Source organism: Mauremys reevesii, linkage group 5, assembly GCF_016161935.1.
Source record: "Mauremys reevesii isolate NIE-2019 linkage group 5, ASM1616193v1, whole genome shotgun sequence".
Lineage (NCBI taxonomy): Eukaryota > Metazoa > Chordata > Testudines > Geoemydidae > Mauremys > Mauremys reevesii.
In genome coordinates this window covers 64,736,607-64,760,239 of record NC_052627.1, presented here as the reverse complement: position 1 = coordinate 64,760,239, position 23,633 = coordinate 64,736,607, and the positions used below count along the sequence as shown (strand labels likewise).

Genomic DNA, 23,633 nt, shown 5'->3' with positions numbered 1-23,633 from the left:
ATTTCCCCTTAGGAAAAAAATTATTAAATCTCCAACAGAAACCAAAGATATAGGGACCAGAAATTACCTTGATTGTAGAAACTCCAGAACAGACTTTTAGTTAAGGCTGGCAATTTCTGTTCCTAGGGACGTATTTTGTCCATGAAGACATGATTTATCAGTGTGGTAAGTATAAACCATTTTAACAACGGATAGGGGGTAATTTAAGGTATTTAGTTGACAGTGACACTGTTATAGTGTAATTAGAGTGATTGCAGGCAAGAGTTTAACTGCATCCCTCCCTTAATCTATAGTCATTGTGAATCACCTAAAAGACAGTGTCTAAGTTATTATGCCAATAGTAAATTCCATATATCGCTCTGTATGTAGACAGTTAATACAGAACAGAAACAATAGATTCCCCATCACTGTCAAATCTAGATGTAGATTATAATTATGTACTTCACTTTGTCTAAATATGACTATTGTAGACAATTTGAGATAAACAAGCTACGTAAATAAAAGACACAGAAAAAATTCTATATTCCTCCTCTCACTGTCCATAGTAAGTGTAATTAGTTCAAGTAACTGACCTGTTCAAACTTGAGAACTAAAATGGTTTTAATTAAGGCATGAAAAATGTCTTCATGACTAAGTGATTGAATTCTTTCAATAAAATTCACTTGGATAATTAGTACCTTAGTACGTGTAGTGACATTTAAAGTAAAAATATTGAACTTTCACTGTTTAAGCGTTATGATTTTTATCTCAAATTAAAGTCAAACTTTAAGTAATTTTGTGTCTACAAGAAGACTTGATATTCCCCATGTGAATCTTTCCCACATAGTAATGTTTACAGCTTTATAATACTCCTGTGTATTAGAAGTGTTATCTCAACTATACAGATGGGAGACCCTAGAGTCAGCTTGGACCAGCTAACAAAGTAAAATATATTGACCTAAGTCTACACTAGAGAAAAAGCTATGGTTTCTTTAGTTAACCTTATTCTCTTTTCAAAAACTATACAAAACTTGCCCAAGGTCACATAAGATGTCTGTGTCAGAAATAGGAATTGAACTGGGATCTCCTGAGTCTCAGTACAGTGCTTTAACCACAAGGCATCTGTCCTAAGATAAATGGAATCCTTTGCAAAATTGATGGCATAGACTGTTAACCCTTTGGTCACAGAGCATACATACAGCCCATGAGGCAGGATCTACATATATTGTCCAGCTTTGAGAAATTAAGAGCTTGTAAGACACAATAAATATTAGATGTGATTCTACTTTAAGTCTTTGTATGAATTGTATGGTGTGCAATTGGAATCTTTTGACTAGCAGTGTCTGTTGGGGCTATACCTGCGCCAGCCGTGTCCTTGTGCCACTCTCCTCAAGGGCATATGATACAGAGTGGCCAAACCAATTTAGTTTCCTTCTTTGACAGGATAACTGGCCTAATAGATAGGGAGGAGCAATAAATGCAATATATCTTGACTTTAATAAGGCTTTTGACACAGTCTCAAGTGACATTCTCAGAACCAAACTAGAGAAATATGGTCTCAGTGAAATTACCATAAGGTGGATGCACAACTGGTTGACAGGCTGTATTCACAGAGAAGTTATCAATGGTTTGCTGTCAAACTGGACATATCAAGCGGTGTCCTTCGGGGGTCTGTCCTGGGTCTACTACTAGTCAATATATTCATTTATGACTTGGATAATGGAGTAGAAAGTACATTTATGAAATTTGCAGATGATCTGGGAGGGTTTACCAGCACTTCATGTGACAGGATTAGAATTCAAAATGACCTTGAACAATTTAAGAGCTGATCTGAAGCAAAATGTAAATCAATAAAGTGCAAAGTACTGCACTTAGGAAGGAAATGCCAAATGCACAAATACAAAATGGGGAATAACTGACCAGGCAGCAGTACATCAGAATAGGACATGGGGGTTATAGTGGATCACAAATTGAATATGAGTCAACAAGATCAAGAGATCTTGGAGTCATTGTGAATAGTTCTTGGAAAACACCAACTCAATGCTCAGCAGAAGTCAAAAAAGCTAACACAATGTTGGGAATCACTAAGAAAGGGATAGATAATAAGACAGAATTTCATATTGCCTCTATATAAATACATGGCATGCCCACTACTGAATACTGAATACTTCTCCAAAAAAGATATATTGGAATTAGAAAAGGTTCAGAAACGGGCAACAAAAATGATTAGGGCCATCAAACAGCTTCAATATGAGGAGAGATTAATAAGACTGGGACTTTTCAGCTTGGAAAAGAGACGACTAAGAGGGGATATGATAGAGGTCTATAAAATCACAACTGGTTTGTAGAAAGTAAATAAGGAAGTGTTATTTACTCCTTCTCATAGCACAAGAACTAGGAGTCACCAAATTAAATTAATAGACATCACTTTTAAAACAAACAAATGGAAGTATTTCTTCACACAGTCACCCTGTGGAACTCTTTGCCAGAGGATGTGTTGAAGGCCAAGACTATAACGGTTCAAAAAAGAACTAGAGAAATACATGGAGGATAGGTCCATTAATGGCTATTAGCCATGATTGGCAGGAATGGTGTCCTTTGCCTCTGTTTGCCAGAAACTGGGAATTGGCAACAGTGGTTAAATCACTTGTTGATTACCTCTGAAGCACCTGGAATGGCCAATGTTGGAAGACAGGATACTGGGCTAAATGGTCTTTTGGTCTGACCCAGTATGGCTGTTCTTATGTGTGATGCTGTTGCAAATAGAGACAAATATCAAGTGGCGGAGGAGAGGGGACTGTTAATAGGAATGTCATATGTAAGACACAAAATACAATTATTCTGATCTACTCTGAACTAGTGGGGCCTTAGCTGGAGTATTGTGATAAAACTTATCTGATAAAACTGGAGAGAGACCAGAGGAGAGCAACAAAAAATGGTCAGAGGTTTAGAAAACATGACCTATGAGGAAAGATTAAAAGGAATTGAGCATGTTTAGTCTAGGGAAGACTGAAAGGGACATAAGTCTTCAACTATGTAAAAGTTTGTTATGAAGAGGACAGTGATCAATTGAGGGTAGGATAAGAAGAAATTGGCTTAGTTTGCACAAAGGGATATTTGGTTAAACATTAGAAAATCTTTCTAACTATAAGGATAGTTAAGCACTGGAACAGGCTATGTAGGGAGGTTGTGGATTCCCCATCACTAGAACTTTTTGAGAACAGGTTAGACAAAATCTGGCAGGAATGGTCTAGTATACTTAATCCTGCCTCAGCCAGGGACTAAATGACTTTCGGAGGTCCCTTCTAACCCTACATTTCTATGATTTCTGTGATCTCAAGAAACAACTCTGTCTTGAAACCTTAAACTTGTTTCTAATATTACAACAAAACTTCTCCCTTCACCTTGAAATGTGGCCTATATGTGCATGATAGAGGTTAGAGGAAATGAGGAGGTTTTATTACATTTTATTGTAGAGAAAATAGCTTCTATAATCACTGTAACCAGAACATGTGCATAATGTAGTCCCTGGTTTATAGAAATACCTGACAATGAAAGGAATGAACTAGAAAAAAAATTATGCAGTTCTGTCATAGCTGTGTTGATCCCAGGATATGAGAGATGTAAGATGATGATAATATATGGAGATATACCTATTTCATAGAACTGGAAGGGACCTTGAAAGGTCATCAAGTCCAGCCCCCTGCCTTCACTAGCGGGACCAAGGATTGAACTCACAGCCCTGGGCCAGTACTCAAACCACTGAGCTATCCCTCCCCCCAATGGTTGAGGTAATATCTTTTAGTGGACTAACAGAAGCTGGTCCAATAAAGGATATTAACTTGCCCACTTTCTGTCTTTACTAGATCATATGTCATAGATATTCTTGCTCCCTCTTACCCTCCCTCCCCTGTTAAACTTAAATTCATATTCAAGGTGGATAAAGAGTTTGGGTTGGTTTATGAGGACTCACAGATGTCACTTCTGTTTTTGAAGTCAAATACTGTTATGAACTATATACATTTTGTAATACATCATTTTATCATGTTTACCATCATTACCACATATATTGTATTGCAATATATACTTTATTAATATTCATACAAAATGTAGTATGTATAAAATTTTATGAAAATCTTCAGATAGTCCAGCTCTAAAATGACCTACAGTGAAAAGAATAGCAGGCTGTTGGACACTGTTTAAGTTGTTACAAAATGTTTTTAATGGAAAGTCTTGTGAGACAGACAACTAAGCAACCACATATGATTGTTACACCTTTATAATCCAATTTGGCCTCACCCAAAGCGCATGTAAGTAAATGGAAAACCTCCCACTGACTTGGATTCAGCCTTCATAGAACAGATCTCTAGCTCACTAGATGTACAAATGAAAACAGCAATGCACCTACATGCATTAACCCTGTTGGATAGTGTTAGCAGTAGAAGATATCACTGTCTTCTGTATTTGCATATTTTCTTTATCCATTTAAACAATTTTTAAAATCAACTTCAGAATTATCTTGTGCATTTCCTTTCCAGGGGACAAGTGCACATCCACTGAATACAGCAAAGTGAAAAATATGTTGTTGGATCTACAAAACCAGAGATACATTGCACAAGCAAAAGAAAAAAATGCTGAAGATAAAATGATTTTAAAGAAATTGCTGGTGGATCAAATGTTTAAATATTTCGATTCTGACAACAATGGACTTGTGGACAGTAATGAACTCTCTCAGGTAAGATTTGGATTTTGCTTTCATCAGCACAATACCTCTTTACTTTGCTTGTGGTTAAGTGTGTAAAATCTCTAGTGTGGTGTAGATATGTGGTATGTGGTGCCTTTGATGCAACCCTTTGCCTTCATTTGATACTTACATGTAGGCTTAGTAGATGTGAGGCTTCACTCAAGGATTTAAGACTGCTTGAAAAGGATTATTATTATCCTTAGACATTAAATAAGACAATGTTAAGAACTAAATAAGTCAGGAAATTAAAAAATTCTGTAAAAATGTTGACCATATTGAACTGCACTACTTAATATTGTATCCCAATATAATCTTTATACCACCCCATTCTGTATATAACATGTCATGGGGTATTGTACCCCATGTCAGCCCAGCAACCAAAGGGCTAACACAGAGCTGGGAAGCAGAGGGACAGGGAGGCTACCGGAAAAGTGAACTGGCTGGAAAAGGGAACTCCTGTCAGCAAGCTGCTGAAAAGCTACTTGGGTACAACACCCTAGAAAGAGATAACCAGACCAAGACACTGAAGAGTCTGCGGAAACCCAGAGGAAGGTAGGAAGGAGCTCAGGCCACAGCCAAAGTCGACAAACCTTGATCCAGCTTGAGGACCCTGCGCTGGAAACCAGTGGAGTGGCTAGGCCTTGGTTCCCCTACCATGCCCCTTAATGGACTTAAGAGCACAGAGGGCTTCCAGATTCCTGGGAACCAGGAATAGACTAACGGCCCCAATAGGCTGAGTAAGCTCAGGTGCAATGCCTGGTCTGCCACTGCACTGACACATCAACTTACATGCCACATTTTACAGGGGAAAACAGAAGTGCTTAAAACCACATTATTCATACTGTTTGTCATATCTCTTCACCTGTAAAGCCAGGTAGCCTAGTTAGTTAATCCAATTCTACAGATAAATTTTAAAACTTTCTAAAATACCTAAAATATATTTTCTATATGTTATATCATAATGTTTGGTCCAATATTTAATTATCTAAGAGGGCTAGATGCATATGTTGTATATTATTAGGAAGAGGGGTTCATAGCTTTTGTATGCCAGCAAACTCCAATTTTTAAATCATGAAATATATGACCTTGAACTGTCACTGGTCCAAACATTGCCTATCTTGGATCTTAGTCAACTAAGTAGGTGATATGAGTTAGTATACTTGCCTTGCACTAAAGGGAGACTGAATTTCAAATTCTTCAAATCTTTCTTTATTTCACAACTACAAACAAGCTTCATAGGTTCACACTATTTCACACTAGTCCCCATTTGTTTACACTACAAATCCACTAGACGATTTTGAATGACTGGCAGTCTTTGAGTGAGAAGATCCAGACTAAAATAGTAGTGTTGAATGTCAGGATCAAGAAGCATTTACAGAACTCTATGGGTAAACTTCCTCATTCCTGAATCAAAGTATTTTTAAATTGGCCTCTGCTCCCCCGTCTCCCCAATTCTTTCATAAACTCTACATTTTCTCAAATAATAATAAAATAAAATAAATAAAAAAGCACTGCTTAGAATCAATGGAAAATAATGTGTGCCAAGAAAATTAATATACTGCACTGTGGTTTGGGAATCTTGTTAAAAATAAATATAAGTACTCAGGACACTGTGTATTCCACATTTTAGTTACCATGGAATTTGTCTCAGAATCTGCCATCTTTTAACCTTGATGTGTGTAAAGAGAATCTTTATTATGTGAACAGCGTGCAAACTAATGGAGGATTGTTTCCCTAAATGTGCAAACAGATTCAGACATTAGCTGTAATATCTTCCATGAAGATTTAAATATTAACTGTACAACAGTTAGTTAATGGAAACATCCATTATACATAATCCCCGCAATGGTGGATAACAATGGTGGACAATACAGCAAAGTTGCTGAGGCAACTAGTTGCTGTGAACAGTTGTTGAGGTAATGACTGAGGTATTAAAGATCTAGAAATTATCACCTCTAATCTTGTTCATCAGTGAGGAAGAAGAGAGCAGAGGCATATCTTTCCTACTGCCAAAAATCTCATCAGACTTCTGGGTGCAAATAATAAACAATGTCCTTCCTGGGTGCAAAAGCCCCAGCCGCAAGACCCTCCCACCTTCCAGATTCATGGCTGAGAAATCTCATGACTTTGTTGCAATTATTGTAATTTTGGGGATTTTTATTGAAGCCCCCACTTCTGAAATAATCAAAATATATGATAACCTCAACATCCATTTAAAAAACAAAGTTTCCAGTCCTCATGCTTGGAAGAAAAGCTTGAAAGTATGACTAGAGTTCACACAGTAGGCTCAAAAAACAGAAGACAAATTAAAAAAATGAATTATTTTTAAGACAATCTCATGATTTAGGGGGGAGGCGCTTGATTCCTGATTTTTTTTTTAACCCTTGGGAACTGGCAATACTGCAATTTCTACAATGCAGTTACCAATCACCAATATAAAAATCTACTGCCTTTTAAAAAATCTGAAATATTGGAGAAGTGTGAGAATGTTAATTTAATATAAACCACTCAAGGAATACTGGAGTGATTTTTGTTCATTTTTATACTTTATTAGCTACACGTTTCAGTGTTTCAGTGCATCCTATTTCCACAGATGTTCCAATTTGCAGCACTGCAGTATTGTAGCAACCGGAAAGTTTTGCTGCATTATCTAAGCCCCTTTTATCTCAGAGTATGTAAAGTGCTATATATAGTAATTCCTTACTAGTGAACAACTCAGATGAATCAGTTGGAGACTTCATGGAAATAAGGACAGCAGGATTTGGTTCCTGATTGCAATATTTTGGTTCACCAATCATGAAATTTCTTTCCACAATATGTGACATGCAAATACCTTTCCAGCAAAGGGATTATGGCTTTTGCAGTGGTAAAGCTGTCTCCTTTCATGAATTGTTAAAACTGATATTTCCAAAAGTGAGATCTTTCCCAAAAGTTAATTTATTTAATGTATCATTACAATATCAAAAGTTGGCCAGACATTAATCATTTTCCCTTTCATTTGAACAGCCATCATCCTGATGTGATGTTATTAACAAATGATTATGTAATTTACTATAATTTAATACAGCATTATAGCTCAAGAATATATTTACCTCAGTTGTCCAGTGTAAATATATGACAAATTGTGGAGTCTTTACTCATGTTAGTGAACACTTTCTTATGTAACTACTTTAATGGTCACTAATGGGACTACTCACGTGGGCAAGTGCTAACCCAGGATGGGTAAAATTTGCACTATCTAGACCATACTGATTAAAATTTAATCTTTCCCCCTCTCTCAAAAGTAACAGTAATTCAAAGTATCTAAACAATTTGTAACAATAGGAAAATTCAGTCACGGTTGAAGGGATTTGGTACCTTGCAGGATCAGACCTCAAGTTAGCCAGAATAAAAGAAGATAATACATTGGCCCTCCTGGTGGTTAGCTATGAATAAGGTTAAGATTCTGTTATAGGTATTTTTGGTAAAAGTCAGGGACAGGTTGCGGGCAATAAACAAAAATTCATGGACGCCCACTACCTGGCCCTGACTTTTACTAAAAATACCGTGGTGGAGGAGAAGACTAACAGTCGGAGCACTGCCAGCTGCTGACCTCCAGCAGCTTCTCCAGTCCTACTGCTGCTCCTGCTGCAGGGGATGATTGAACCTCAGCTGCTGCTCTGGCAGCCCTGAGGACTGCTGCTCCTGCCACCTGTTTCAGCACCAACACTGCTCTTGTCACAGGGGATGACCGCTGCTGCTCCAGCCCCAGGGAAGGCCGACCCAACCCCAGCCACTGCCTTGGCAGCCCTGGGGCTGACAGCTGCTTCAACCCTGCTGCTGCAGAAGAAGTCATGGACGTTCCCGAAAGTCACGAAATCCATTACTTCCATGATAGAATCGTATCCTTAGCTATAAATTGCAACTCACTTTTTAGCTATCTATTCTCTCACACATAAAACAAACTATTATTGAATATTCATTTATAAACTCTGCTTGTTTTCTTGTTGTTGCAGATCTCTTTGTTACTTAAGTTACTTTATACTGGTGTGGGTGGGTGTGAGAGCGAGAACAAGGATCCAAAGTATTATGGGGAGACATGGGAATAAAGTTGTGCTTTTCTGGTGAAGAATGCAGTAGTTTCCATACGGTGGGATTGACCTTTTACAAACAGTAAACCACCTTTCTTATTTGCCATAAGTGTTCACTGAAAGATATTTGGGCTTTTAATATGCTTCATCAAACTCAACTAGACATGTTGAAGTGCATTTTTTGCAGTACTATAACAAAAAGATGAAACAATTTTACACTTGATTAAGTCCCCAGAAGCTATGTTTTGTTTTGCTACTGTATTTACTCATTATGCTTGTGGGCCATCCAGACTAATGTATACTGATGAAAAAGGGGGAAATTTTCCTAAAATGACTTGATCCAAGAGCAGGTTAAGCATGTCAGATAGAGTAATGATGAGGAATGAGATCTGCTTCACACTCTTATTCATGACGTACTGTTTAGAGTATCAGATGTCAAGATATATATTGTTTTCTTTTCTTGTATTTACTGGTTTAAAACAGGACAAATGAAAACATTTAGTGGGATATTTTTTAAAACTCATAATTATTCTTTCATATTTTGATATTGTCTGTTTGAATACATTCCAGTTACGGTGGCAGGAGACTTGTTATGTATTGGTAAATTTACTTATGAAGTTGACTGGTTTCCAAGGGTGAGGCATTGAAGCTATAGAAAAAACTTTAAACTCAGACGAGGAATACACCTTTTTAATGTATTACCAAAAATCTGCAAGCACAAGTGAAGGCATAGTGTCTGACTTCTCATGAAGCACAGCAGTATAAACAAGACTCCTATTTATACTTGGAATGTTTTTACTAGATATAGGACAAGCACAACTTAAATATATGTCACAGGGCTAGCTGCACCTTTTGATCTCTCTGAGTGCATTCCCCTCAGGTGTTAGACCTCTTCTCTTCACCTATTCTGGATGGGATCTCATGATTTTCCCGACTCTTTAGACCAGGTCCGGGGTACACCCTGTGTACCAACTGTGATTGCTCAGCAGGCATGGCATTCTGCAAGTCTTCCCTTCAGGAGTTGTGACCAGCAGTGAATACAGTGACCCAAAACAGCCTATTCTAAAGGAAGTATGGTTTAAGCTCAACAGTAAGGAACAAAGAGAAAAAGGCCTTAACACAATAAAAAGTCTACCTGCATATCTATCTTATCTAATGCTTAGGTAGGCCTAGCTTATCTTAGATATCCCAGCCATTGTGGACTGGGGGTCTGCTCCCCAGAAGTCTTTCTCTCTCTCTCTTCCTCTTTTTATCTACTGAAAGTTCTCTCTCCCATTTTCCTTCCTCAAATTTTTACTCACACACACATTTTATGTTTTGGAATCTCACTGCATAGTCTTTAATTCATGCAGTGCCTACATGGATAGTAAATTAACTTCATCTTTTATTCACAGATGAAATGAAAGGTAATATCCGTTAACAACATAGTTATTGCATGGTTCAGAGTAGCAGCCGTGTTAGTCTGTATCCGCAAAAAGAACAGGAGTACTTGTGGCACCTTAAAGACTAACAAATTTATTTTAGCATGAGTTTTCTTGAGCTACAGCTCACTTCTTCGGATGCATAGAATGGAACATACAGGCAGGAGATATTTATACATACAGAGAACATGAAAAGGTGGAAGTATGCATAACAACAGGAAAAGTCTAATCAATTGAGATGAGCTATCATCAGCAGGAGGAAAAAAAACTTTTTGAAGTGATAATTAAGATGGCCCATAGAAGGTGTGAGGAGAACTTAACATAGGGAAATAGATTCAATTAGTATAATGACCCAACCATTCCCAGTCTCTGTTTAGGCCAGTGTTAATTGTATCTAATTTGCATATTAATTCATACAAAATGTAGTACGGTGGAACAGATCTGTACAGACACATGCCTAGAACCCCGACCAGGTGTATTCTATTTGCTACCCAAGATCCATAAACCTGGAAATCCTGGACGCCCCATCATCTCAAGCATTGGCACCTTAACAGCAGGATTGTCTGGCTATGTGGACTCTCTCCTCAGGCCCTATGCTATCAGCACTCCCAGCTATCTTCGAGACACCACTGACTTCCTGAGGAAACTACAATCCATCGGTGATCTTCCAGAAAACACCATTCTGGCCACTATGGATGTGGAAGTCCTCTATACCAACATTCCACACAAAGATGGACTACAAGCCATCAGGAACAGTATCCCCGATAATATCACGGCTAACCTGGTGGCTGAACTTTGTGACTTTGTCCTTACCCACAACTATTTCACATTTGGTGACAATATATATCTTCAAGTCAGCGGCACTGCTATGGGTACCCTCATGGCCCCTCAGTATGCCAACATCTTTATGGCTGACTTAGAACAACGCTTCCTTAGTTCTCGTTCCCTAACGCCCCTACTCTACTTGCGCTACATTGATGACATCTTCATCATCTGGACTCATGGAAAAGAAGCCCTCGAGGAATTCCACTGTGATTTTAACAATTTCCATCCCACCATCAACCTCAGCCTAGACCAATCCACACAAGCGGTCCATTTCCTAGACACTACTGTGCTAATAAACTATGGTCACATAAATACCACCCTATACCGGAAACCCACTGACCGCTATACTTACCTACATGCCTCCAGCTTCCATCCCAGACACACCACATGATCCATTGTCTACAGCCAAGCTCTAAGATACAACCGTATTTGCTCCAATCCCTCAGACAGAGATAAACACCTACAAGATCTCTATCAAGCATTCTTAAAACTACAATACCCACCTGCTGAAGTGAAAAAACAGATTGACAGAGCCATAAGAGTACCCAGAAGCCACCTACTACAGGACAGGCCTAAAAAAGAAAATAGCAGAACGCCACTAGCCATCACCTACAGCCCCCAACTAAAACCTCTCCAGCGCATCATCAAAGATTTACAACCTATCCTTAAAGATGATCCCTCACTCTCACAGATCTTGGAAGACAGGCCAGTCCTCGCTTATAGACAGCCTCCCAACCTGAAGCAAATACTCACCAGCAACCACACACCATACAACATAAACACTAACCCAGGAACCTATCCTTGCCACAAAGCCCGATGCCAGCTCTGTCCACATATCCATTCAAATGACACCATCATAGGACCTAATCACATCAGACACTCCATCAGGGGCTCGTACACCTGCTCATCTACCAATGTGATATATGCCATCATGTGCCAGCAATGCCCCTCTGCCATGTACATTGGCCAAACCGGACAGTCTGTACGCAAAAGAATAAATGGACACAAATCTGACATCAGGAATCATAACATTCAAAAACCAGTGGGAGAACACTTCAACCTCTCTAACCACTCAGTGACAGACTTAAAGGTGGCAGTTTTGCAACAAAAAAACTTCAAAAACAGACTCCAAAGAGAAACTGCTGAACTCGAATTAATATGCAAATTAGATACAATTAACACTGGCCTAAACAGAGACTGGGAATGGTTGGGTCATTATACTAATTGAATCTATTTCCCTATGTTAAGTTCTCCTCACACCTTCTATGGGCCATCTTAATTATCACTTCAAAAAGTTTTTTTTCCTCCTGCTGATGATAGCTCATCTCAATTGATTAGACTTTTCCTGTTGTTATGCATACTTCCACCTTTTCATGTTCTCTGTATGTATAAATATCTCCTGTCTGTATGTTCCATTCTATGCATCTGAAGAAGTGAGCTGTAGCTCACGAAAGCTCATGCTAAAATAAATTTGTTAGTCTTTAAGGTGCCACAAGTACTCCTGTTCTTTTTGTAGTTATTGCATGTTAATTCATTAAAAAAACCCTAACTTTAGTTTAGTATTTTAATTTTATTATAGTATTAGCACTCATTTCTTCCAAAAGATACAGGCTGGGTAGTAGGCATTTTGATCAAATTTTCCAAATAACAGTTTAATTTTCAAAATCCTTATTACTAGATTTTGATCCAGTCACGGTCAGTTCTTATATTTACCAATACAATGTTACTGATCTGTTTCTTTAGAGTTGATGGGTCTATCCTTTTATATATAACTCACTACTTGGAGTTGAAGTACATCAGCATCTACTAACTCAGAGATGAAATGTTCCTAAACTGTATTATTCCTCTATTTTGTCAAAGCTCTGAGATCTAAAGAGAATGGCATTTTATTTTTTTCCTTATATGGTAATACCATTATTTCTTCTTACTGCCTTCAATACCTTGTATCCCTATTTACACAGCCAGGACTACTCTCTTTAGTCACACCATTGTCCTCCGCATCCAAACAGCTTTCTTAAAGAATCCTGTAGCATCATTCAATGTATAGCTCCTCACTTTCATTTTGCAGACGATCATCGTTGAGATGAAATCTGGTATTGCCACACTCCCTCTCACTTGTTATTGCCTCTAGTCTGTAAGTTTTTGCCCTTACCTGTTTCTTCCATCATGTTGTTTCCTTTTCAAACTTTGGTGCACTTTCACGCCTGTGGCACAAGTAGGGACCTGCTATGGCTCTTTAGCTACTGCTGTACCTACTTCGCTTTTTATTGGGCCTTATTATTTTCTAAATGTTGTACAAAAATATAAAAATGCATAGTGCCTGCCCCCAAGTTCTTATAATCAAAGATAAAAGGGAAAAAAGAGCAAAAAACTAAAAATAATGTAGGAAAAAGATGGATTGGATGGAAAGACACCTATAGTCATCAGGGTGATTGGCTCACATCTTGCCATGATTGCTTGTTTTTAGTAGAAAAACTTCTTCATTGTTTTATCTGCCATAGGGAACACATTCAATTACCTTTGACAGAACCAAATTAGTTGTTTCCACTATTCAAATCACATGATTGAAAAATATATATTATAAACATTAAAAGTGTTTTAAGCTTCTGATAATGAGAGATGGAGGTCCTCGCTCTGATTTTGATTTAGGAAAACATCCCTATTGAGGAAAATACTTAAGCCCCATTGACTTCAAGTGCTCCTGTGCTTTCTTATATAACAATGGACTTAAGTATGTGCTTTCCTAACTCAAGCTTTTATCTACAGGGCACAGGCAGGGGCAGAATAAACTTCTGCATAACTCATGCCTCATTTTCAAGGCCAGTCCTATCATTTAGCACATGCACAACATTTTATTATATCCTTCTTAATTATATAGTAGGGATGCCCTAACCTGCATGCTTTGCTGTAGAGAACAGATAAAAGATGCAGTTTTACTATTTAATTTTAGACAAGACAGCAATTGAGACTAATAAACAATAGCTGTAAGGGGAAAGAAATTATAATAAGATGATCATGATTATTCATCTTTTTTGTTTTGTAAATATTCACATGTATGAGGTCCCCACCTCCTGTTCTCCTGCAGGAAGAGGTGGAACAGGGTGTGACCCGTTGTGCCCAGGGAAGTCCTCACTGGAAATGCCAAGGTCAGGGCAGGCTATAAAAGGGGGAGCAGATACTCCCAAGATTGGTGGGTAATACTGAAGTTAAACTTCCCAACCAGTCATATGATCCCCCACACTGGTTATCAAGAAGCGCAAAAAAAAAAAAAATCTCACACAGCCCCCTTTATTTCATTCCAGTTTTCTGGCTCCCAATCAACACCTAGGTCCAGTGCAGTGAGAAGTTATTTAAAAAAACTCTGCTCACATATACAAAATGTTCTTCTGACCCTTAAAGGTCAGTCAAATTACCAGGTCAGTATAGGTTTGGATCTTATCCAAAAGACTACACTGACAGCCAATCCTTTAGTATCTAAAACTAAAGTTTTATTAGAAAGAAAAAAGAGATAACAAGAACACAGATGTTAAACAGTAAAACAGTCTCATACAAACAAAGATTCAAAGTCCATGAGGTTCCTAGCAGTATTGGTGAGTTTGCTGGTTTGAAAGTCGCACTGGAATACATCCACAGCTTGGATGGGTCATTCAGTCCTTTGTTCGGAGCTTCAGTTTCTAGCAAAGTTCCTCCAGAGGTAAGAAGCAGGATTGAAGACAAAATGGAGAAGATGCAGCTGCCTTTTATAGTCTGTTGCCATGTGGCCTGTGCTTCCTTTGTTTCAAACACAAGCCTTTTCTGTCCATAGGCATGCCCATGCAGGCCTTGCTGAGTCATAAGGTGTATCCTCTGCCTTCTCTCAATGGGTCAGTTGTATAGCAGATGGGCCATCAAGCAAGCTAGGCAGATCTGATGCCAAACTGTCTGGGGGTGTCACCCAGATGCATAGCCCAAGTTTGACATACATATACATATATATCTATAACTCATAATACAAAAGGCGATACAAGCATATAAACAAGAGTATCATATCTGGCAAATCATAACATTTTTGCAGATATCTTACATGGTGTATCTGGCATAACTCATTGCAATTTTACAATATTCGTATTCATAATATCCTAAAGTGTCCCCCAGATTCCATACAGCATCACACAAGGATATTTATCTCCTCTGGCATCAAAGAGAAGGCCAATGAGCTGCAGTTTGGCTGCTTCTTTGTGAGGAGAAGAGGTAGCATTATCTCCATCTTCCTGCTTGGGAACTGAGGCACAGGGGAAATAAAGTAAAAAATATCCACCAATTTTAGATGCTTAATTTGAGATGTTTAAGACCTGGGGGTTTTTTTCAAAGTATTTGGCACTGTGTAGCCTTTTATCTATTTAAACCACGCTCCCATTGACTTCAACTGCAGCAGTGAGCGCTCATCTGCAAATCAGACCCCAATATCTCAAGTTGGGCACCCAGAAAATGAGGAACACCCAATTAGTGACCATCTGTGGAAAGTTTGGTTTTCACTTGACTTGCATCACATTGGAACTCTGGCAGAGGCAGGGATAGAAGACAGTTGTTCAGGGTATTATTCAACTTCCTTAACCATGAGACCATCCTTTCTCTTCCTGCAATCCCATGCCTCATTCAGGACACACCTTCCAGCATCTTCAACAAATGAGACAGAGGGTCCTACAGACAACACCTTAGTTTACTATATAATTCTAATTTAGGACTGGTCTACACTAGGAATTTACTTTGGTATAACCATGTCTCTCAGCATTATAAAAAAAATCCATACCCCTGAGAGATGTAGCAATACCGACCTAATCTAGGGTGACCAAATAGCAAGTGTGAAAAATCAGGGAGTTGGGGGTGGTATAGTTGCATATATTACACAAAGCCCTTAATTTTGGGACATCTGGTCACCCTAAACTACCCTCCCCCAGTGTAGACAGCACTAGGTTTACAGAAGATTTCTTATGTCAACCTAGCTACCGCCTCTTAGGGATGTGGGTTACCTGTGCTGATGGGAAAAAAACCCTTCCATAGCTTTAAGTAGCGTCTACACTGAAGCACTACAGCAGCACAGCTGCAGTGGTGTAACTACACCGCTGTAGCACTGTAATGTAGACATGCCCTCATTCCCAGAGCACCACCCATTCTGTGCACTGAACGAAGCAAGGTTCTTGTGTAATATATGTATGACAATGGTTTTCAAACGTCTGTATCATTGACCCCTTTTACACAGCAAGCTTCTGAGTATGACCCCTCTCCCCCTTATAAATTAAAATCACATTTTATTATATTTAACACTATTGTAAATGCTGCGGGTGAAGCAAGGTTTGGGGATGGAGGCTGATAGTTTGTGACCCCCTAAGGGGTCACAACCCCCAGTTTGAGAACCCCAGATATGTGATCATGTGTTAAATAATGTGTTAAAATGCATAGGCACTAGGGGCCTGAATTTAGGTTGCAAGGGCAACTGTAATCCTGGCATTTCCTAATTTTTTGAATGCTTAACTTTGCAAGCTTAATAGTGTTCTTTAAAAGTGTGTATGTGTGGTTTTTTTAAAACATCAACATAAAGAATAGAAATTGTATCCTATTACAGCATATTGATTCCCATGTGGCTCATCAGCAGGGTTTGGGACTTTTAGACCCATTGTACAGACCTCTGCCATTTGAGTGACTAATCATAGTAGGTTGTTAACTTATATGAGTTAGTGCTAAAAAGAGGTGGGATACTTTGCCAGTGGGTTTCACAGATATTTGCTGACAGCAGATTGTACCCATTTCCCCCCACGCTTATGACCCCTTCTTCTCTGTCCCTTTTGACCTGGCCCAGTCTTGTTTATTTGTTACCCATTGCTCCTCATTCTAGTTCCATTCTTCTCACATTACCAGTGCCAGTCTCCACTCCTGACATTTTTCATCCCAGTCTCCTGATCCACCCTCCATCTCCTGATTCCTTGTCCCTCCTCCTGCACGAGCATGGCTCTTTCTTTCTTTCTTTCTTTCTTTCTTTCCCCACCTCCACTCCCTGTTGCACTGATTTACGGTACCAGTATCCTCACCCAACTCTGTTTGCCCCAGCCCTTCACCCAATCTCAGTCTCATTCTCACCTACTGACTCCCAGTCCTTCTCTTCCATTTCACACTATCTTCTAGTCCCATTCCCCCTTCTTTCCAACTCCCAGTTTCAGTTTCATTCTCTTTGCTTCCCCACCTTCTGCCCCCCCACTCCAGTTCTGGTCTCCAACTCCCCAGGTCCTGATTCCAATAGATTCTCTCCCTCCCCAACCCCAACCCCAACCCCAACCCCAACCCCAGCTCTTGTCCCTGTTCCATTTGAGTCAATTGGGGCCCAGCAATAATTAGGAGCATAGGAGAGAGAGGCTTTCTGCTGTCAGTTCAGATGCCTGGCTCAGAGTCGCTATTATGTGGAAAGTGTGATTTTGCCCTTGTAGCCCTGGCCTGGACAGTGCAGGGTCTGTTGTTCTGAGGGATTCTGTGTACACAAAGTTCTGTTTTCATGAGCCAACTGTGAATTTTAACATCTACAAGCCTCTCAAATTTAGAAGTTAATTAGCTGAAACTTGTAAAAACTTCTATAACAGTGAGATTCCCAAATGCTATAAGCACAGTAACTAACTTGGAACATAAGGTATGTATATTTAATTGTCTTTGGCTGCATTTCTGCCTTTTATCAGCCAGCTAAGGAGATGATTGGGTGCTTAAGGACCAGTTTCATTGCATAGATTCCATACAGCATCTTTTTTCTGCATTCTGGTGGCATTAATCATAATAAACAAGCTAGATAAACAATGCATAATAGAACTAATTTTCTTCAAGTAACATCTTATTTAATAACTAAACTATTTGCATAGTAGTTTTTAAGGTTTTTGTGCTTGTGCATCTATAAATTATCATTTATAAATTATTAACAAGGTCATTATACATGTTTAAAGAATTTTGTACAGCTCTGTGTGAGAGCCATCCCATTTGTTAGGGAAAAATAAGTTTGCACTTCCTATCTTTAGGCTTATTGGTCCTTTTGTTTTATGGTATTTGCATGTTTGGAAATGTTTTCATTTGCTCTAAGGAGAGCTGTGAATTCAGTTGTCAGCATTGCTCCTTTCTGCTCTTGTTGTCCCTTGGGTAGAGCAATTGGAATATCCCAATTGCATATTTGTGAAACAATCTGGATCCTCTGCATTTGGTTATGGGAAAACATAGCATTCAAAGGTAATAGTGTAAACTGTAATATCCCTTCAGCTGAAGTATAGTTTTTATTATTTATTTGTTTATATTTATTTAGGAGGAGAAAAGTGTATGCTTTATATTGAATTGAGCTGTGCTCATTGCAGAAGTTTGAGCTTCTTGCAGCATTACAACGGTTGGCTGTGTTTTCTTTGATTCTTATGGATGCGAAATTAAGTTTTCTCTTTAAGCTGTGATGTAAAACATGGCTCTTGAGCATTTGTTGTTATGAAAGATCTCCTGGCACTTTTAAGATATTAGGTGCATCTATGGGATTTGCAGACTAGCATCTGGCAATTTTTGGTGTAATCTACATTTGTCCTTGCAAAGTCTAGAGACTGACTATAAATGATGCATAAATTAGAAGAACATTCCTTCAGCAGAGGTTCATTAGTGTTAAAATCTAATAACCACTAATTATAATCCACTTACAAAATGGATGCCCCCCTTGTGGAGATACTGAGATATCTTTTCAGGTCTTTTATAACAAGTTCTTAGGAAATATAATAGGGTTGTCAGATGTGTATAAGAAGTTGATGTAATTGCTGGTGTAATAAGAATTGGAACCTAACAAAAATAAAAATGTTCTGATTTGGGGTGGGGGGAAAGGGAGGGTCATAGGATGGAGAGACTTGCTACTAATCAATGTTGTTATAAGGAGGACAATGTCCTTGTTAATACATCTCATTTTTTTTGTAAAGAATTTCAATACAGTGAAATCTTGCTTGCAAACAAGAATATCTATACAGTGTTATTACATACTGTGTCATACAATATATTCCTCATATTTCACAAACTTTTCTGTAAACTCATTGGCACTGACTTAAACGTATTAACTTTCTAAACTGTAATAAATAATTATAAAGCAAGTGGAAGTCCCTAACTTTACACAGTTTCAGTTCATTGCCCAACCAGCCTTAAAATGATCTATTAAATGATTATTAGAAACAATTAATTATACTGTGAAACTCTAAGAGCTCAAATGTAATTTCATGGTTATAATTTTCTTGTCAGGTAATAAAACAAGATGAGCTTGGCAAGGATCTGTCTGACTGCTCTCTGTTCGATCTGCTGAAATATGATGATTATAACAGTGACAAGCAGCTAGTTCTGGAAGAATTCTACAGAGCATTTGGTAAGTACAAGATTTTTTCTATTCTTCTCACAGTTTTCTCTTTCTGTCTCACTCTTTTTAAAAATCAAACGCCCTAATTTGAAGTGCCATGATGCGGTGCTTCAACAGTGAGCACAACTTGATCATTATGATGTAGGGGAACGTCCTGAAACAGAAATCAATAGAAGATGCATTTGTGTCCAGTTTTCTCAAGACAATGATTCTGATAAAGGGGTATTTGTAGAAGATCTGCTTTTCTGTCAACAAACAAATGTACAGATGCACTAATGAAAAGCTACTGTATTCAAGATCAGATTGTAATCTGTAAAATTGGTCAAGCCACATCCCTTTTCTGTATTCTGATTGCCACAAGCTTAACGGATACAAGTATTCATTTCATGCTGATCTGCCGCTGTTGTGCTTGTTCAACAAAATTTGTTGAAGGGCATTCTGTAGAGGATTCATAGAACCAGGTGAAGTTTCAGTGTTACTTGTTGGTGGTCCTTGTTGGACATCCCTCATTACTGGATGTCCAAGGTGTCTGGGAACAAAAGTTTACTGCTGTAAGGTATTGTTGCATCTCCAGACACTGCTGTTTTCTGTTACATGACCCCAATTTTTTGGCTAGTTGCTTGAGTCAAAAAGGGGTAATGCTATTATAATGAATTGAAAGTTTTCTTTTCTGCTTACCACTAAAAGATGTTAGAGGAGACCATATTTAAAATTGGGAAGCTATTGGAAAACAAATGGGAGGTGATGGATAATGGAAGCATTGCTTCACAGCTACCTTAGATTTTTCTGTTAGGCCACATTGGAGGAGCAGTGTTTGTATCTCGCTGTAGAGGCCCAGAGGGCAGGCTGCTGAAGGGGCGGGGACCCGACCAGTACTATATATGCATGAAGTGTCGCCTAATAGAGCTGCTGAGGAGAAAAAGATCCAGGGCCCTGCAGGTGGAAACCCCTCTGATAGAGAGAGAGGGGTTTGAGAAGATGGGCGGTGGAGGCATGTGACCGTGAGAAGCAGGCAAGGAAAAAAGAGCCAAGATAAAGGGGAGGAGTCGATGAAGTAGCACCAAGTTTGGCCCAGGAAGATCGTGATTGGGGATTCCATACTGCGAGGTTGGACAGGCCTGTGACCAGGGGCCGATCGAGAACAGAAAAGGTGTGTTGAAAAGGATCCTAAGAGGAGCGGGTAAGAACCCCTTGATCATCCAGATTCTCGCTAGAGAGGATCAAGGAGAACTATGCAGGTTTGATGGTTAATAGTTGGCTGAGGGAGTGGTGTACAAGGGGGGGCTTTGGGATGTATGGGCACTGGGAGGCTTTGGGGGACACACACTGTTCTCAGGGGATGGCTCCACCACCTAGGGAAGAGAAAGTAGACTTAGGGGAGGCTGGCTCATCTGATTAAATTAAAATTAAACAAATTTTCACATTGGGAGTGAGGACAACAAGATAACAGATATAGCCAGAGGGGGGGTTTTACGTAAGGAAGAGGGGGGGGGGATCTGATCTAGATCTACAAGTCATACTGTGTGTGTCTGTACCGAGTTGGTAAAAAGAGAGAGAGAGAGAGACAGGAAAAAAAGGATGGTTGTTTGTTGTTTGTTCAGAGCTTAGGTAACAAAATTGGAACGGTAGCCATGACTGGAGTACAGGTATGGAAGGGTATGTGCTGTTTAGGAAAGACGATGCAAGGTAAGGGTGGGGGAGTAGCACTGTATATCAATAATGAGGTAAAAATTGGGGAGGAAACTACCAGAGCCTCAAGATGGATAGGAGCTCTTTAATGTTTTTAAGGGGGTAAACACTATAGGAACTGCTTGATCATGGGGGACTTTAACTTCGGATATATATTGGAAAACAAAGACTAGGGTGTATGATTTCAAAAGGGCTTTTACTAAATTAAGGCAACTAGTTAGGAAGTGGGACTGGGCTACATATTTTAGGGATCTAAGGGCAGATGTCGCCTGGGGTTACTTCGTTAATAGGAAGAAAACCAAGAAAGAAGAAGTGGACTGCTTAAAACTAAATGGAGTGGAGATTAGGGATAATCTTGGAATGGCACAATATCTGACGAATATACTTGCTCCGGTCTTTAATGAGAGGCTAATGGGCTAGGGAATATATGGGGGTAGACATTACGGTAGCTGAGGTAGAAGCCAAACTGGAACAGCTTAACGAGTGCAAAGTCATGGAAAAATCTTAAAAGAGAGTTGGGATAGATTACAGCATGGATTTACGAAAGGTAGATCGTGCCCAAACAACTTCTCCTTCTTTGAGAGAGTAACAGATTTTTAGACAAGGGAAATAATTACTGGTTAAATTGGAAAAGATGGGGATCGAGTGAAAATCCTGGGAACCACGAGTAGGAGTGCTGATAAAAGTTGCGGGGATCGGGATATTCTCCAGGAGATTTAGATGACCTTGTAAACTGGGAGTATAGTAGGAGGATGAATATAGTGAGAAGTGTAAGTAAGGTTATGCAGGGATGAGGACCTAGGAGTCCTGGTTGATCGTAGGATGACTATGAGTAGCAAATGTGGGGGTATTTCTAGTAGGGATAAGGAGGTGCTAGTCCCATTATATAAGGCGCTGAGTGAGACTCATTTTTTGGTGTTGTGTGCAGTTTTTTCCTATATGTTTAAGAAGGAATTCAACAAACTAGAACACAAGAAAAGAGCCACTAGAATGATCCGGAGAAGGAGCTGAGGAGCTCGGTTTGTTTTCCTTACCAAAAAAGAAGAAGGAGAGGAGATATGATTACACTCTTTAAATATATAGATAAATACAGGGAAGGGAAGAATTATTTCATTATCAGTGCAGTGGACGGATATAAACTGTCAGTCAGGAAATCAGGCTTGAAATTAGACGGAGGTTTTTAACCATCAAGATTAAGCTAGATAAGTTTATGGAGGGGATGGTGATAGGATATACGGGCTTTAGTCAATGTCTCAATTATGTGCTGGGTATGATGTAACCTTCAGAGGAGTTTGAATTTTCCTCCAGGGAAGATTGGCTATGGCCTGGAATGAAGAGCCTGAGTCACCTCTTACTGTTTTCCAACTGATGTAACTGCTTTGATTTTAAGGGGCATATAATTTACATTTATATAAGTGAGAGCAGAGCAGTCTGGGAGTGTAAGGTGTGTTTGGGTGTTAATTCTCACTCAGATAACAAGTGGAAATGAATTTGGTGTTTTCTTCCTAGTTGCTGTGTGCAGGGCAAAAAGAAGCCATTTCATAATTTGTCACATTCTAGCATAATCTGTGGTGAAGCCCAGGAGTGTTGAAGGTCAGTCTTGAGGTTCAGTGACAGAGCTACGTGGAGAAACCTTCACAACTACTGCATGCACTAGCTCTGGTGCTGACTATTAGTTGCTATTAGTCCTTTCAATTCATGAGCGCCAAACTTCACCCTTTTTAAAAGGGAGCTAATTGAGTGTATTCAGAAATATCACACTCCTGCTCTTTGAAATGTGCAAGCATGATGATCATCATTTATAAATTATTCCATTTGAATTATTCAGTATGGTTTTAAAAATTCTTAGGAAAGGCCAGTGGATAAATGATTGTTCAACTTAAATTATGTGTGCATATTAGACCTTCTGTGAAAACAATAAAAGCTATTAGTCCCCTTGTTGATACATGCAGGGTCCACCAGGAAGATAGTGTATGACATATGATATGTTTGTATAATATTTTTAGTCATGAAAGATTAAGAAAATGAAGATAGGTATAGTATTAAATAGACTACATCACATACTTTATGTATTGTTACATACATTGTTACACTCTTGGTTGTAGCCAGTGCAAATCTGGACATTTAAACAAGATACTGAATATGATTGTTAGGGATTGGATAACTCATTTAAATAAACTTTGGTCTGTTTAAACTATTTCTGGGGCAGTTTTTCAAAAAAGCATCCTCTGATTTTGAATGTGCAGTTCTGCTTATGCAATCCATTATGGGTACAGTAATACAGCTAAGAAGTCTTACTACTTGTGTTATGGGTCAGATAGGTAAAGTGGATGAGGGAATATCTTTTATAAGACCAATTTCTGTTGGTGAGAGAGACAAGAATTTGAGCTTACATAAAGCTCTTCTTCAGCTCTGGGAAACTTAGAGTGTCGCTGCTAAATACAAGATGGAACAGAATGTTTAGCATGAATACTTACCACACATTTCAACATCCCTTCCGTCACAGAGAGGAAAGGGAAGGGGAGGGA

At 38.9% G+C, this 23,633-nt stretch overlaps 1 protein-coding gene across 6 annotated transcripts in view; it reads left to right on the top strand.

Moving 5' to 3' along the window:
• The window catches only part of FSTL5 (follistatin like 5), an 879,952-nt gene that overhangs the window by 639,587 nt on the left and 216,732 nt on the right, over positions 1–23,633 (top strand). For all 6 annotated transcript variants that reach the window (XM_039541912.1, XM_039541914.1, XM_039541911.1 and 3 more), the window contains 2 exons: positions 4,518–4,714; positions 19,305–19,425. In XM_039541912.1, coding sequence (XP_039397846.1) covers positions 4,518–4,714; positions 19,305–19,425 — 318 coding nt within the window. The remainder of the gene's footprint in view (positions 1–4,517; positions 4,715–19,304; positions 19,426–23,633) is intronic.